Source organism: Rhipicephalus sanguineus, chromosome 5, assembly GCF_013339695.2.
Source record: "Rhipicephalus sanguineus isolate Rsan-2018 chromosome 5, BIME_Rsan_1.4, whole genome shotgun sequence".
NCBI classification, from domain to species: domain Eukaryota; kingdom Metazoa; phylum Arthropoda; class Arachnida; order Ixodida; family Ixodidae; genus Rhipicephalus; species Rhipicephalus sanguineus.
The window spans coordinates 22,338,325-22,353,513 of NC_051180.1; the positions used below are offsets into that span (position 1 = coordinate 22,338,325).

General features: G+C 47.1%; 1 protein-coding gene across 1 annotated transcript in view; it reads right to left on the reverse strand.

Moving 5' to 3' along the window:
- LOC119393351 (hemicentin-2) overlaps window positions 1–13,404 on the reverse strand; it is a 138,518-nt gene extending 125,114 nt beyond the window's left edge. Inside the window, exon 1 of the mRNA XM_037660325.2 lies at window positions 13,192–13,404. Coding sequence (XP_037516253.2) covers window positions 13,192–13,312 — 121 coding nt within the window. The 5' untranslated portion in view covers window positions 13,313–13,404. The remainder of the gene's footprint in view (window positions 1–13,191) is intronic.
- Between the last annotated feature and the right edge of the window lie 1,785 nt (window positions 13,405–15,189).

The following is a 15,189-nucleotide window of genomic DNA, read 5'->3' on the forward strand; positions in this document are numbered from 1 at the left end:
CCCCTCGCAAGAATAACAGGTCCTTCGGCTTTCTAAAAACGTTTACGACGTCATTCACTCCGATCAAGCGACTCCTTCTACACAACTTTACTTTTATAATCGCTAATAGAAACTCACTGACGCCGGTGAAAATGCGCTAAAGTTGGCTTCCTCTCAATAAGACCATTACTGCAACAGAGCACGCTCTACAGGCAACCACAAGTAATGTTGCCTCTTGAACTCTGCGTCTTCGACCATTATCTATTTGTGCAACCTAAAATTAGGCACTTGTAGATACGGCTTGCGATCATTAAGTAAACGAGGGGGTGTTTCTCGCACCGTAGAAATTAGTTATTGATCGACCTTCTTTACATTGCCCAGAGAGTTAGTCAATATTAGGGATGTGGATGTAGCTGGCTTCGATGCCTTCACCCCTTTCTTGTCAACTTTTACATCAGTTAATATTGATATCAATTCTGCAAGCTCTCGCTACTAAATATCATCATTTATTGTTTCTTCATCATCATCCCGACTACTCCCACCACAGGGGTGAGGCCTCTCCGATGTTTCTCCAAGTAACCAGGTCCTGTGTTTTCTACGGCCATGTTATCCCGGCAAACTTCTTAATCTCATCTGCCCCACTAACTTTCTGCCTGGCCCTCACGTGCTTGCCTTCTCTTGGAATCCAGTCTATTACTCTTACGGTCGCATTTTATCATTCATCATTGAGAACCGCATAAATATGGATCAGGCTGTGTAACCTTCATAGCGTGCCTGGGATATTATTGTTGCAAATCTATGCAAGCATTAAGCACTAAGGTTCCACATTCCATTTAAGTACTCCTTTGCAGTAACACCTTCCCGCGGATAGTTGTTATTCATCATTCATTCAGTCAAAACAGCCCAGGCATCTTGGTAACTTAAACCACTACCGGCGTCATGTTTTGGCAGATGTTTGTGATGGGAGACGGGTGCACAATTCAACAAGTCCCTTTGAAAGCAAATAAAGTCGTTTGGCTCTTTCGCTTATGTTCTTGTCGGTAACAGTCATTATTCGACCGCTTACACAAGGACGGCAATAAAAAACGCGCGTTACGTCACGCAACCGATTCGCCGGACATGTCATCGCCAGACAACAGGCAATCGTAGTTCGGCACCGTGCAAAACAATCAGAGGACGGCACTGAAAGCCTCCTTTTCCTGGTCCGCCATGCATGCATCTTGCGTAAACATAGGATCAACAAACAACTAAGTAAAAAAATGCCGAAATTCGATTTTGTTCTTCTTATTGTAACACTGGTACAGCTGGTTCGTGCAGACAACGCGACGCCAACGTTTTTACTTACTCGTGCCCTGTGGAAGAGCGATAATTTCCAAATCACTCATCTCAACACTGATCGATATTGTCGTTTTTTTTTTTTCGAATACGTTCATATCTGGCATTTCGGACAACTTGTCAAGAGGGTATACATAGTCTCAATGACTCGGCATACTCTGTTCTCGAGCGTTGCTCGAACTCGATTTAAGGTACAATACCCCTCGTCCGAAAAAAGTAACTCGCGAAATCAGTGCTGTTGGAGGCAGGTAAGCGACAGGAAGATGAAAACGGTCGCAAGACAGTTCCAAAGAAAGAAACCTTCCATAAATGCTCCAGGCGAAATGGTGTGCGGTGGATCCAGGTGAGGGAGATGAGGGGAACAACGAAGGCAGCTGGAGCAAAAGCTTTGTTGCGTGTACAGTACAATGCCCCTAAATGGGAAGGGTGTAATCCCCGTCAGGCTCCGATGCGTGTCAGGCACGCCACCTGTCGTGACATCCGCCGGCTTTCCCGAGAGCGGACTGCATAATTATGATTTAGAGCAATCCCTAGGCGAAAGCGCGCGCGACCATCTTCGCCGGTAAGTTCCTCCCCGGCTTTTTCCTGGCTCTCTTAAGAGGCGCCTCGAAGCGAGAAGATATCGCACGCGCCAGTCGCCGTCATCCTCCACGACAGCCCCCGTTGAATATCAGAAGACATTGGCTAAGCATTCACCTGCGCAAAGGCGTGACTATATAAAGTGTAAGGAAACAAAGATAAAATTGAAAAGGAAAATAATGAAATTGTCAGAAACGGCTTCACTAATGGCCGAGCACCTCCACCACTCTGCAAGACGGCAGACAGTTGTGGTCTCGACGACGTTTATTCGGCAGAGTCGCCTGACCAACCTTTCGAACGAAGAAGACGCTCACAGGGATGGTGATTATATACAGGTGAAGAAGATGAAGGATGAATGCTGTGAATATTGTGCTCACAGTATTAATTCCTTTCGGCGACTTCTGAAGTTCAATTCATGAGTGTTTTACAATAATAAAGTTATCAGCGTAGCTATGTCTTCGAATTTAAACATGCTTACATAGCTCACTTTTTTTGCTTGGAGCTAATAACGCTCTATCATTAATCGTTGTTGTTGTTGTTGTTGTTGTTGTTGTTGTTGTTGTTGTTGTTGTTGTTGTTGTTGTTGTTGTTGTTGTTGTTGTTGTTGTTGTTGTTGTTGTTGTTGTTGTTGTTGTTGTTGTTGTTGAGCCCAACTCCTAGAACACACCCACATTGCAACAAGCTATTTATGGCGGTAAAACCTCACCCTAATACATCTGAGCATCGTCGGTCTTCATTCTAACTGGCCAGCAGGCCTTGTTCAACAGCATACATGGACCGTACTTCGGCTACTTTTATTGTTTATGCCGAAAATGCGCTCCGCAATTAGTTGTGGTAATTTTCGATAGCCGACTTACAACCTGATGTTTAAGAAAGTGTCACAAATGCTAATGTGCCAGGTTTCAAGAGCTAAAACGCGTATTTCAAGCTGCCCTCCTTCCGACTAGTCGCATTGTTAACATCATCTATTATTACTGACGAGCTGCGGGGTGTTCTACCACGTACCTTTGCTCTTTCCTATAAAGAAATGACATAGTGAGATTTACTCCAGTTCCAGATTTCTTCGTTTCCCACTGCAAGGCTCTTACGGCTGATACCAAATTTTAAAACCGTCGCATGTCTGGACAGTCGCACACCTGTGGTATCGACTGTCAACAACACAGCTGTCTATCGATTCCTGCATAGTTATTAGCTCCCGCATTATCACCGCTAACAGATAATGGCAAGGAAAAAAACTAAGCCAGAATAGCAGCCCAGCGTGCAGTCAGCAGTTCCAGATATGTGGGCCGCACATCATTTTTAATAAAGAAGCAATAGATTACTGGCGCACGCCTATCATTAGCCGCGCTCTGCGAATACGGGCTAATGTCTTTCCCGTATTCTTGCTTGAGTGTTGTGGTAAAACTTGCTTTCGTCCTTCGGGTAAGTAATTGCCGCAAATATAGCACCGTCCTTGCCGTGCTTGTTGTACAGGCCGCCTCGATTTTACTCCGGTATTCCTTTGGCGTTTGTTTACTTTTTTACGCACCGAAAGCCCAAGTGCATCTACAAGACATGTTCAAGCTGATAAAATGAACTGCTGAAACAGCCCAATGGCATGTACAGGACAGTACGATAAAAAATAATAAACACAGCCGGAGAGCCCACGATGCAACGGTCAGGCTTAGCCTGCCCGTCACAACGTGGCAGGAGCCCACTGCGTGATTGTCGCGTCTCTGAGGACTACTAATAAAGTTCGACCAACGAACAGCCTTCCATGTAAATAGTCGACAACCCCCGAGTAAATGACATGTAATAATAGCGGGGGTTTGACGTGCGAACACCACGATATGATTTGAGGCACGCCTTAGTGGAGGGCTTTGGAAATTTGGACCATCTGGTGTTCTTTAACGTGCACTGACATCGCAAAGGCCCTCTAGCATTTCGTGTCCATTGAAGTGCGACCGCCGTGACCTTCGGGTAAGTAGCCGAGTACCGTAACCACTGTACCGCCGTGCCGAACGTAGTGACATGTCTATGCGCTTACGATGGCTCGAACCTTTTCCTCTGGTCCACCGTTCCAAATTCTACAACAGTTTAAGCAAGCAAAATTGAAAAACGGTTATATGAAAACGGACAGTAGACGCTACAGAAGTGCCGAGTATTTAGTTTGTGAATCTAGGTATTTTCCTTTAAAAAATTGAAATATGTTTGTCTATATCGGAGCAATGCAACACCATTCTTTTTAAAGGTGGTGGAGTATTCTTCAATACCACTCTTCTTTCTTTCTTCTGCTCGTGCAGTTTACTGACTCTTCTCCAAGCGAAATGGGCGTCAATTTAATCGTACGCAAAGCTTCGGCGCTGTAACCTAATTAACAAGACAACAAAAAAGCTCGAAATGGCACTCTTTGGCCACCACTGGTTCTTGTGCCATAAAATACCATATAACGCAACAACAAAAAAGCTCGAAAGGAGGTTAGTTTTTGCATAAAATATCCTGAACAAAAAGAAAAGTGAAATCTTTTTTGCCTAGACACAGCAACCGTGCTAAAGATCACGCAAAAAAATCAACAAAAAGAAAAAAGGAAAACAGGCGGTAAGAGTCGCTTAGTGAGCGCATTAACGCTACACTTTGCGAGAAAGAGATGGGGGCGAGAGCGACGCGGGTCCGAGCAGTTGTTTCAACAAAAATAGCGTTCATCCGTTATTCTGCTCGCATTAGGCGGCTACAGCGTCGATTTTCCGACCGAGCCGACCGATGGAAACCAGCAAAAAAAGAGAAAGTGGGCAATACTTTGACTGACTCGCGCCCTTCTGCTCAACAAATGGCCATCAAAGTGAGAGGCTCGAAATAAAAAAATAAATGTTCTTATAAAAGCGGCACAAACGCGGCGCAATACAAACATACACGCTGGTCTCACGCTCCAAGACAAATGATCGCCGGCGGCCGAAGAGACGCATCCGACCGGAGTCCACGCAGCTTCCTCCTCTCCTTCTCCTGTTCCTCCTCTTCCCCTCCGGAGAGCTCCTAATTGCAGTGGGCCGCGACACTGGAGACAGGCCACGTGCCGCAACGTGAGCAGCTATCTCCCACGAGTGCGTCGTGTCGCGGCCTCTTTTCCGCGAGCACGCTCTCTCGCGGGCAGCGAGCGCACGGAGCCACTTTTGGACAGCGCCAACTCTTTGCCGCCGTCACCACCGACGTCGGCATCAGCGCAGACAGCAACCGCGGTGGCGACTGCTGCTCGAAATCGATGTGGCGCGCTCTCTCCGAGGAAAGTTTTTAACTCCAAAAAAGAAACATTTAGGGAGACGGAAAGTTGTAAAGCGATCTCCCTTCTTCCCCTATCCGGGCTGACGCTGTCTCCGCCATCCCCAGTCGTTTTGGTATCGCGGCGACGCCCAGACACAAAGACGTACGAAACTGGGTAGCGGATGGCGAGGGGCTGTGCTCGCGAGAGCGTACTTTTAACAGCGAAGGAGAGACGCTTTCTGCAAATGAGGCCCGCAGCGTGGCGAATCTGGCTCGCTGTTCGTCCGCCGCCGCTGCTCCGCAGTGGCCGGCTGAAGGCGGCAGCAGCGGCCGTGCTGAGCGCACGGCGCGCCTTTCGCCAGCACCCAGTAATCACGGCGGTCCTTGCTCCATTTCACTTACACGGGACGCTCCTCGCGCCGAGACGGAGACTTGTTTCGCTTCCGGGCGGCCGCTTTACCGCAACGTCCGGCGGGTGGCGCAAGAGAAAAAAAGCTCGCGCTCTCCGAACGTTGCGGAAGACGGGCAGCCGTTCATCACGGCAAGCTCTTGTCCCTTACCACTGGCTGGCCTCGAGTTCTGATTTTACAAACGCTTTTGTCTGTCGGCGCGATTAACAGTGCAGACGTGACGCACAGCCTGCTGACGCTTTCTTATTCTCTTCCATTAGACGAAGTTTTCTTTGAAGACAGATGTTTCCGCGTACACGAGCTTTAATATCTCTTAGGCAATCTCCTTTCTTTGTACCGCTCTCATCGATTATGGTCGTCTCGTTAAGAAAATCATCTAGACGCTTCTTTCTTTCCTAAATCTAGAAGAAAAATTAAACCTTACATAGTTTGAACGTCAGAGTTCTGGTTTTAAAACATTATTGGATATTCGTGCCCTCAAGGTTCAGGCGGGGTCCGATAAAAAAAATACCTGCCTCTCTTTAGGAGCTTACATTTTTGGTAGCTGAGCACTGAAAAAATAGACTCCTGGACATTTAACATCTCTTAACGTACAAGCTGTAATTGCTGATCAGACACAGGTGAGGCTTCGTAACCTGTCTTGTGTTGCCCCATATCAATCACTCTTGGGAAATATTGCACTGACGTCAGGAAATAAATTTCAGGTATGGAACTCTTTCACAGATTACCATATTCGACATTCGCAAGTGATTAGTAAAAATCAGCGGCATTAATGATAAGAGGGCGGGCTAGCGATTGCATGCAGCGGTGTACAAGAAATACTGTTCTAAAGGCCCGAACACACGTACGCGTTGACGCGCTGCAACGCGTACGTGTGTTCGGGCCTTAAGTCTTTGGAAATGGGTGGGCTACTAGCATAGACATGCGCAAGGTATCCCGTCAGGGGAGGCGAAGGTTATTCGCGGTGCCCCCTCTGCCTATTACATCAATGTATGGGGCAGACTTTGCGCATCACTCTTCTTAGGTGACTAGGGGAGGGGGGGGCTGCCCCCCCCCCCCCCATAGTGACGCCTATGACATCTAGTGACAAAAAAGAAACAAATACTTCGAATTTCCCGAATTCTTAATAAAACCTCTGGCTTATAAAAGCTGCAAGACAATTTGAGCCCTATTCACAATGAGCGTCATATTCCGTAATTTGTAGCTATCGTGTTCGTCTTTCTTGTTTTCTTGTTGTTTTTTTATAGTAATTCTCTCACGCTGCGGTCCAGCCTTGGCCAACGAAAACAATGTTTCAGAGTGTGAAAGCCCCTGCAACAAAAATAAGCTACAGCGCGGCCCAGCATGTGCATTCGCGTTTCTTTCTTTCCTTTCCGTATTTTCCACCACCTCACCTTAAATCACTTCCTACAATGCTACTCCATTGGTTGTACCTGCTTCGTTGTGTGACAGGTCCTTATACAAATGTTGTTCAATAATTCATCGACTTTTGCAGACAATGCGGTTTCAGCCTTTGCCAGTCATCTAGCGCGACAAAGCCGCTGTAGCATGATATTTATGCTCAGGTGGCAGTTCTCCCCAACTAGTTGCCCAATGTAATTGTCATCATCAGGGTATAATCATCATCATCATCATTATCATCATCACATTACGTCGGCAGAAGCAGACGGATACGAAGTGTTGGCCGGTGCATACGCGTTCGCCTGGACGGATGTAAAACCTTCTGGAGGCCAATAACTGTGCGACGTACACCTAAATCACGCGCCAACTTCTAGGAGTTATATAGTGATTTGGAGAGAGATAGGATTATAAAGGAAAAACAGGGAGGTTAACCAGAGGAAGCCTTCGCTTTGCTACCCTGTACTTGGGAAGGGGAAAGGGTGGTGTAAAAGAATGAAAGAGGAAAAAAAGTTACGACAGTAGGCGACAAGAGAGAGAGAGAAAAATAAATGAAAAGGAAACGCAGGCGACGAAACAAACAAAACAGAGATGACTGTAGCACCGTCCAAGTGCTACACACCAACATAGTCTGCCAACAATCACAGTTTGTCATCCAGTCCACTTTCTCGAAGAAACCGCGACAACGCCCTCAGACGGGCTCTGGTTGAAGACCGGGTAGGCCAGGGCCCTAGGATTTCGTTCTCTGGGAGTGGTCGCTTGTCCAGCTGGCCTGGTGCGGCTGAGAGGGCCGCTCTTTCGGAGTGGTTTGGAAATGATGGGAAAAGGCGTTATTTTCTGCGTCCAATTATGCGGGGTACAGCTCAGCGCCTAGACTAGGAGGTAAGACCCCTGTCACGACGCGTCTAACGCGCCCTTAAGGGACGCAAACGCAACAGCATTGCAGAGCCTGAACGTTTGCACCCTGTGTAGTCCTTCGGTATATTTGAGTACTTGTGGCTTTGTTTAGTTCTTGTAATATTATGTATTGTATTATAGTGTTTTGCTGTCTTGTATCTAAATACACGTTCTTGTGGCGTGCCTACGCTTTCCTGCTCCAGAAGAGTCTCCGACGCCAGCCATATTAAGCCTGCTCGGTGAAGCAAGTTATAACAACGTCCGCCCTTTTTTGTTGATAGTTGGGTAGCTTTAAGTACCGTAGTAAGACGTTGCTACTTAAAATCGATTTCATTTAAGATGTTTCAATACCTGCGCTGATGAAAGCGACGCGACTATGTTCGCAGTAAAGTTATTGCGATTCCTTGTGAGCCCGCTAAACTCTTTAAGAGCCAGCGCACAGCGCAATCAGGGCAAACGCAAAGCGAGCTAAATAAAGTATCGCTATGCTGAAACGGGCCACTGCTCACAGGGGTCCGTACGTTTGACAGGCGGTTGCGCTCAGCACGTGCGGACCTCGCTGGCTTTCTTGGTAATTTGCTAATGAAATCTCGGTTGCTCAAGCGTTAACATTTGCCCTGGAGGTCAGCGCAATTAATTAGTGAATTAAGGTCTACACTCCTTCACATCTCACCGACGGAAACTTCTGAGATTGAGAGTTTTGGGGGAAATAGGAACGTATCTTCGAAACTTATTCGGCGCTATGCCACCCCGTGTCTTTGTTGATATTTAAGATTGCACATTTATCGCGATATAATGACACATCGTGCTTCGTGTGATACGGACCTGCCACACACTATGCGACACAGGTTTCGACGAAGCGCTATAGGCTTGAAAAAAAAAGAGGAATCGGAGCCTCAGACTCGCTGGCGACGTTTCGACAGAGGACCTGTATTTGTCAAAGGCGCCTTGTCATTCTCGGCGTGCTAGTTTTAAAGGAGTTCAGTCGCTGACAATCTCGCTTTAAGATTAATACGCAAAGGCTCACAAGGCGCTTTCGAAATGTCGCGCGCCTTGTTTAAGGCACCTATTTTTGTTTATGCAACCGCTATAGTACGACGTGTTTCCATCCGTCGGCTCCCACCCGTATATTAAATTTCGGCAATGTGATTTCCACGGGTGATTATCGCGTCCAACGCCCGGCAACGCCCGGAAGCACCATTTCGGAAATGTATGTCTCATGTACACGAAGGGTGCGTATGTGTTACTTGTGTAATCTTCCTAATGCAAAGAAAAAGAGCCCTGACGGCATGTCAGACGTTTTCGCCCTTCACGGCATCAAAACAGTTGAGTTGGACGAGAAATCCTAAAGTTTATTAGTGTCACGAGCAACGAGTGACACTCTTATTTCTCTTCGAAGCAATTCTGGTCGAGCACTTCCGGTTTTCCTAATATTCAGAAAGTTAAATTTGTTTTAATAATTAAAGCGCGTAAGCAGTTGATGATTCTGGTTAAAGTAAAGAGATGTACTGCATGCATATGATATCGTAACATAACTTCCCTTCAAATAACTGATTTTAATTAGTTCATTGAAAGAACAAAACCTGTTCTTCTGGGCAGCTTGGATCGTTGCGGCACCTGGCGGAGACTATCTCAACCACGCGCTTCTTTCTGCGTGGCCTCTGAGATCGGTTCACGCAGTGCGACGAAACACAAACTTAACGAAAGCAATACACCAGGACAAACAAACACCGACGTGCGTGTACCACTCTATACCAGACATCGAAGTCAGGGATTAGGGTCTGCTCCAGATTTTTTCCAAAGTGACAAGCACTTTGGGGGTCACGTCTAGAGTTCACAGACGCCTAAAAGTCTGTGAGCTGCCAGAACTAGCTTGCGTTGAAGATGCATTAAGCCTTACAAAAGTGCGTACTTGAGGAACTCGGAGACAGACAAACATTCCCCAGCATGTCTACAGGGAGCATATTATAGACGCAAGTTTCCCGGCTGTTTAGCCTTGTTTTACTTTGTGCTGCCCTCATCTATTTGCTCGCCTACTCTCTTCTAGTCGTCTTTTCTCTATCTGCCGCTTTCTCAATCTTCTTTTACATTCGAAGCGCTGGAAAGGCAAAATTCCTCCTCTTCTGTTTGCCTCTTCTGTTTTGTGCCTACACGCGGTCTTAAAATCATCAACTAGTCGCATATGGCTCAGAACATCGCTTCTTGCACGTTTATGCGATCCTCACTTGTATAGACCAGGGTGGGGGTCTGTTTTAAATAAAGTTGTTCTCACTCACTCACTCACTCACTCACTCACTCACTCACTCACTCACTCACTCACTCACTCACTCACTCACTCACTCACTCACTCACTCACTCACTCACTCACTCACTCACTCACTCACTCACTCACTCACTCACTCACTCACTCATTATATCCTGAGAGTACTCATTACGCCTGACCTTTGTATGTCACATAATTCGTTGATCATAAAAACAAGTGAACTGGCCTGAATAAAATTCAGGCGTATGGCACTTATCTTCCTTCGACGCAACTATTTCCAGCGTCACAAACATTACAAATGACCATTACGGAGGCTAACGAAATAACAAAAAGAGCCCGACAAGAACAGAGCACTCTTCGATCGCGCTTCCTCGCCCAGCGAGTTTGTTTTGCTTGTACCATGAATTGTTAATGCACATTCCATTAGGTATCTTTTTATTGCGGGTTCACATCGTAAACAGAGAATCGAGATAAAAGTACCCCACTTTGTGTTTACACCAGACGCATGAAATTAATTATTTAGACCTCAAGAATGCTTAAAGTCATAATAGTCCACACGGGTACTCCGAAAAGCCCGGCATTTTATGAAACACGCCGCGGTGGTCTAGCGGTCGTGGTGCTCGAGTGCTGACCCTAAGGTCGCGGAACCAAATCCCGGCCGCAGCGGCTGCATTTCGGTGGAGGCGAAATGCTAGCGGCCCGTTCAGTTAGATTTAGGCGCGGAATAAAGATCCTCAGGTGGAAGAAAGAAATTTCCGGAGCCTTCCACTACGGCGTCCCTCATATGCATATTGGGGTTTTGAGGCGTGAAATACCAACAATTATTATTAACATTTTAGGTCAAAGCTTTTGCGTCCTTCTAAAAGACCCAGCCATGCACCAAGCTTAAGACTCGGTAAAGCCGTGCGACAGCCACATGATACTTATAAATTCGTTCGAACAATGCAAATTGTTAACATGAAATATGACGCACAGAGTGACCAACATTTGATAAATAAGGTACGTCTCAGTAGCAAGCCAACATTTCAACAGGATGATGAATTTCGTCAGGGCGAATGCAAGTCCATTCGTCAAAACGATGGCGCCAGTCAGAGGCTTTTCTTGTTCTGCCACCGTTGTACACTGGTAGATCTGACGTGTGACGTCACTATTTGTCGAGTCAGCTTCAGCTCTACGTCCGATCTGTTTTGCACTACTTTCCAGAAGAGCATGCCCCCAAGCACGAGCACATAACAACTCGTTTAAGCTCAAACAAAAAAAAATAAGAAAAATAAAGGACAAGCTTTCTTCTGTAAAATAAATGGACGTAGGCGCTGTTTCTCTTGGGGTTTCGGTAGCAGCAGAGAGCTAGTTATTCGAAGCCGTCGAAATGACTCATTCTATGTGGCCTTCTGATGTCGGGAACTAGGTCGCGGTGCTTTACTTCAAACAGCGGTCATATTATGATTCAAGAAAAGGGCGCAAGAACCTTCCTCTGAAAACTTTGAATGAAAGCGAGTAGCCCCACGTAATAAAAATGATTTTTGAACCTTTCATTAAGTTTATAGTGAGATACTTGCGTTGATTTAGCACGTGCCTGAAGCTTCCGCGTATTTACAAAACAAATTCTGGAGAGAACTGTTTACCTTAAAATCCGCCTATGAAGTCCTTTCCTCTAAGGAAATTATGGCTGTTTTCGCAAGTCTGCATGTGTGTGTGCAGTCGCTGAGTCGAAGACTTTGAAGGTGCGGCAAGAGGCCTTTCCGCGCTTTTAAACCACCCTTCGAGTGAGATTACTATAAATTTAAATAAAAATACAACTTTTGAAATTAAACAAAAGTATGCATTGTTTAAAACAATGCATGTATATGAACGTATTAAAACTGTGGCACAGAGAAAAGTTTCATATTCAGGCCTGCTAGGTGCGTTCATTTCGACGAACGTGCCTATCTGTGCTCCATGTTTAACACTCTCTCTCAACTCCCTTATTTTTGAGCCTCCCTATACCATCTTCCTCAGTGTAGGGTAGCATATTGAATTTTGTCTTCTGGTAACCTCCCCCTCTTTCCTCCATCCTTTCTCTCTCTCTATCTCTGTCCCTCACACACAAATTCGTTCTTCGCGCAGCACTATTTATCTCAAGTTATAGCGTTGGCACTGCGCGGAATTGATTTCCCACGACAGGCTTTATGTTTTGCCACACGAGACGACGCGAAAAGCGGGGACGACATAGCCACAGCACGAATAGTTTTAGAAGATCATTTTGGGCAACCCTTCTCGTTCCGACAATCCTTATTATCCGAGGTTTTACGTGCCAAATCCGCGACATGATCATGAGCACGCCGTGGCGGAAGCCTCGGGAAATTTCGACTGCCTGGTGTTCTTTAACGTGCACTGGCGTCGCATAGTACACGGGCCTCTACCATTTGGCTGCCACTGACATGAAATCGCCGCGACCAGTATCGAACCCGCGACCTTCGGGTCCGCAGGCGAGCACCATATCCACTGCACCACATCGGCTAATGGCTCGTTCAGACAAGGAGACTAGATTTTACTATACTTTATTTGTTGTCGGGCATGCATATACACATGCTTCTCGCGGTATTTCATAAAAGTAGCCACTGACTCAAAGGAACTGTGGCCTATAAAGGAACTGTACGATGTCTCGTAGTTGCTAATCCCGCTTAGCAAAATCGGAATAGATGGCAGAATACGAAAGCAGAACAAGGTATAACTACACATACTGTGCTGTTCGTAAACTTTATTTCAACCTAATTTTACATCTAAACATTTTTGTCTTTGAAGGCTATCCGAGCAGTCAGCCCTGAAATGTGCACATAGACGTCACCTTTATCGCACATGTGCATAACTTGGTCTAACATTTCTTACTCATCATGTCTTTTGTACCACTCGCCTTTTCGCTCCAGTGCACTTATGCTGCCATCACTTTCGCTATGCATAGTACCACGTGAGCAGTCACAAACAGGCCTGTACAATTCTGAACTTGATATGATAGAGCATTCTCGTTCTCTTTATTCAGCTGTCTCTTCTATTTAGTGTTTGTAGAGTAGATTTATTCACGTACAGAAAACAATGCCACTGCCAAAGCCGACTCACCATACGGCTGTTCCTTGTTGGCCGGCCCCTGTATCCTAGTTTGCACCAGCATTGCACCCAGCAGAACGCGCACCGCGCAGGACACCAGGGGTGATCCTAGAAGAGAAGTCCGTCTCACCATCGCGTCCGAAGCGCGCACGGACTGCTCCGGCACGGGCTAACGGGTCTGTCTGTCAACCGCGCCGCCGCTGTCCCAGCTGGGGATCCCGACACTGCAGGCGGCGCTGAGGGAGGATGACGACGTGCCGCCCTCCCAAGCAGCAACGCGAGTGCGTGAGGCGCGTGGGGCGCGAAGTATGGACCGCGTGGTGTCCCCCTGGAGCGCGCGCGCGTCGCCCAGCGGAACGTGCCTCTGCTGCAGCGCCCGGAACCGTGCGTGCCGTACCGGGATCGATGCGCGCAGCGGCCTTAGTGGCAGAGCGCCGGGGCTGTGCCGGGCGGCAGGGGACTATCTTCGCGTGCGCGCGCCCTCACGAGGCGCCCGCTGGAAGGAAGGGTGGGCTTGTCCCAACGGCGGCCACCGAAGAAGTACAAGAAGAAGAGCGAAGATTCTCTCCCCGGTGCTTGCTTTTCCGGTCCGCTTGACGAGATCCGATTGCGGGGCGGTGGGGGGAGATTTCGATCCGCGCCCGTCTCGACAGCGCGCTTTCTCAAGGTGCTCAAGAGTTGGTCTTCTTCGGCTAGGAGCCCCCGCATCCCGGTCTCACGCTCCCGCCCGCCCCATGAGGACCACGAGTGTTTTTGCTCCACTCTCGCTCTCCGTCGCTCTCTGTACGTCTCGCCTGACCCTACAGGACGGCGCTCACTGTTTTACCTTTCTTTGCTTTTTTTTTCCTCCTTCAATCTTCTGCGGGGCCCTCCTTTGTCTTTCACTGCTAAAAGCATTATTGGGATGAGAGGAGGAATGCTGCTTAGGAACGTCGAACCTGAGTGCAGTTGATCGCGCTCCGATACGGTGCCCACCCTATAAAGGTCAAGTGTTAGACGCCATTTCATCTGAGCAAGCACTTCACTGAGAAAGCTTCTAACGGAGCCCTCCTTAACCGACAGGTTTGTTTTAGTCGTTAGTCTTGGCGGTAAGGGGTGAGTAGTCAGCGGTGAACAGTATAGAGAATGACGTCTTACGTCCAAACACAACGGCTAAGAAACAACAATATTGCTACGTATTTCCCGTAAAAATAAAGAGCTTCAATGTTGTTAAATGTCGCCACTGAACCTCGTAGATACCCCCCCCCCCATCTCCTTTCCCTTCATCTTATTCACTTTGATGTTCAGACGGTGTATAACCGCATTAAGTTGTCTCAGCAGTATTCGTTTCAGTTGCTCATTAGTGTGTCTGTTTCGGTCTGGCGCAATTGTTTTTATGCTGAAAAGCCGGAATCAACTACAAGCTGCCGCTTTTTATAGCGAAAGCTGTTATGAGATCCCAGCAACTGCCGTTTTTGGCACCATAGTTGTCCGCCGCCGCCGCTGGTGTCCGTAACCACTTTCGCGCAAAGTAAATAAAGAAAAAAAAACGATATCAGAAAAAATATCCAGGATGGAACAGGGTTTGAACCTGGACCCACTCCTTGAGAGCCCAGCATTCTACCACAGAGCCATGCCGGTGATTAAAGCGCCGTCGCAAAAAGACCCTATACAAGCTTCATGTCGGGAAGGAACCACATTAACATATGTAATATAGCGTGGTTGAAGAGTAAAAAATTGTGCAGATCTCACGCGTTGTGGGAATCGGTTTCATGCGAAGCAGTCAGCGAGTACTTCAATGCTGTATTTTATGGCTTTGAGCCAAGTGTTACGAGGTGGATCGACGTGTTTTTGTAAGTTTGGTAGCTGTGCGCACATCGTGGGCTTAGCAGGCACGTCAAAACACTGCCGTTTAAAGGGCAACTTATGATGCGACGTAACTTCAGCTCTCCCATTAGAGTACATACATCAGTATTATCGAAAATAAGTGCACTGTATGGTGCAATCATGTGAATATCATACGTACCTTTC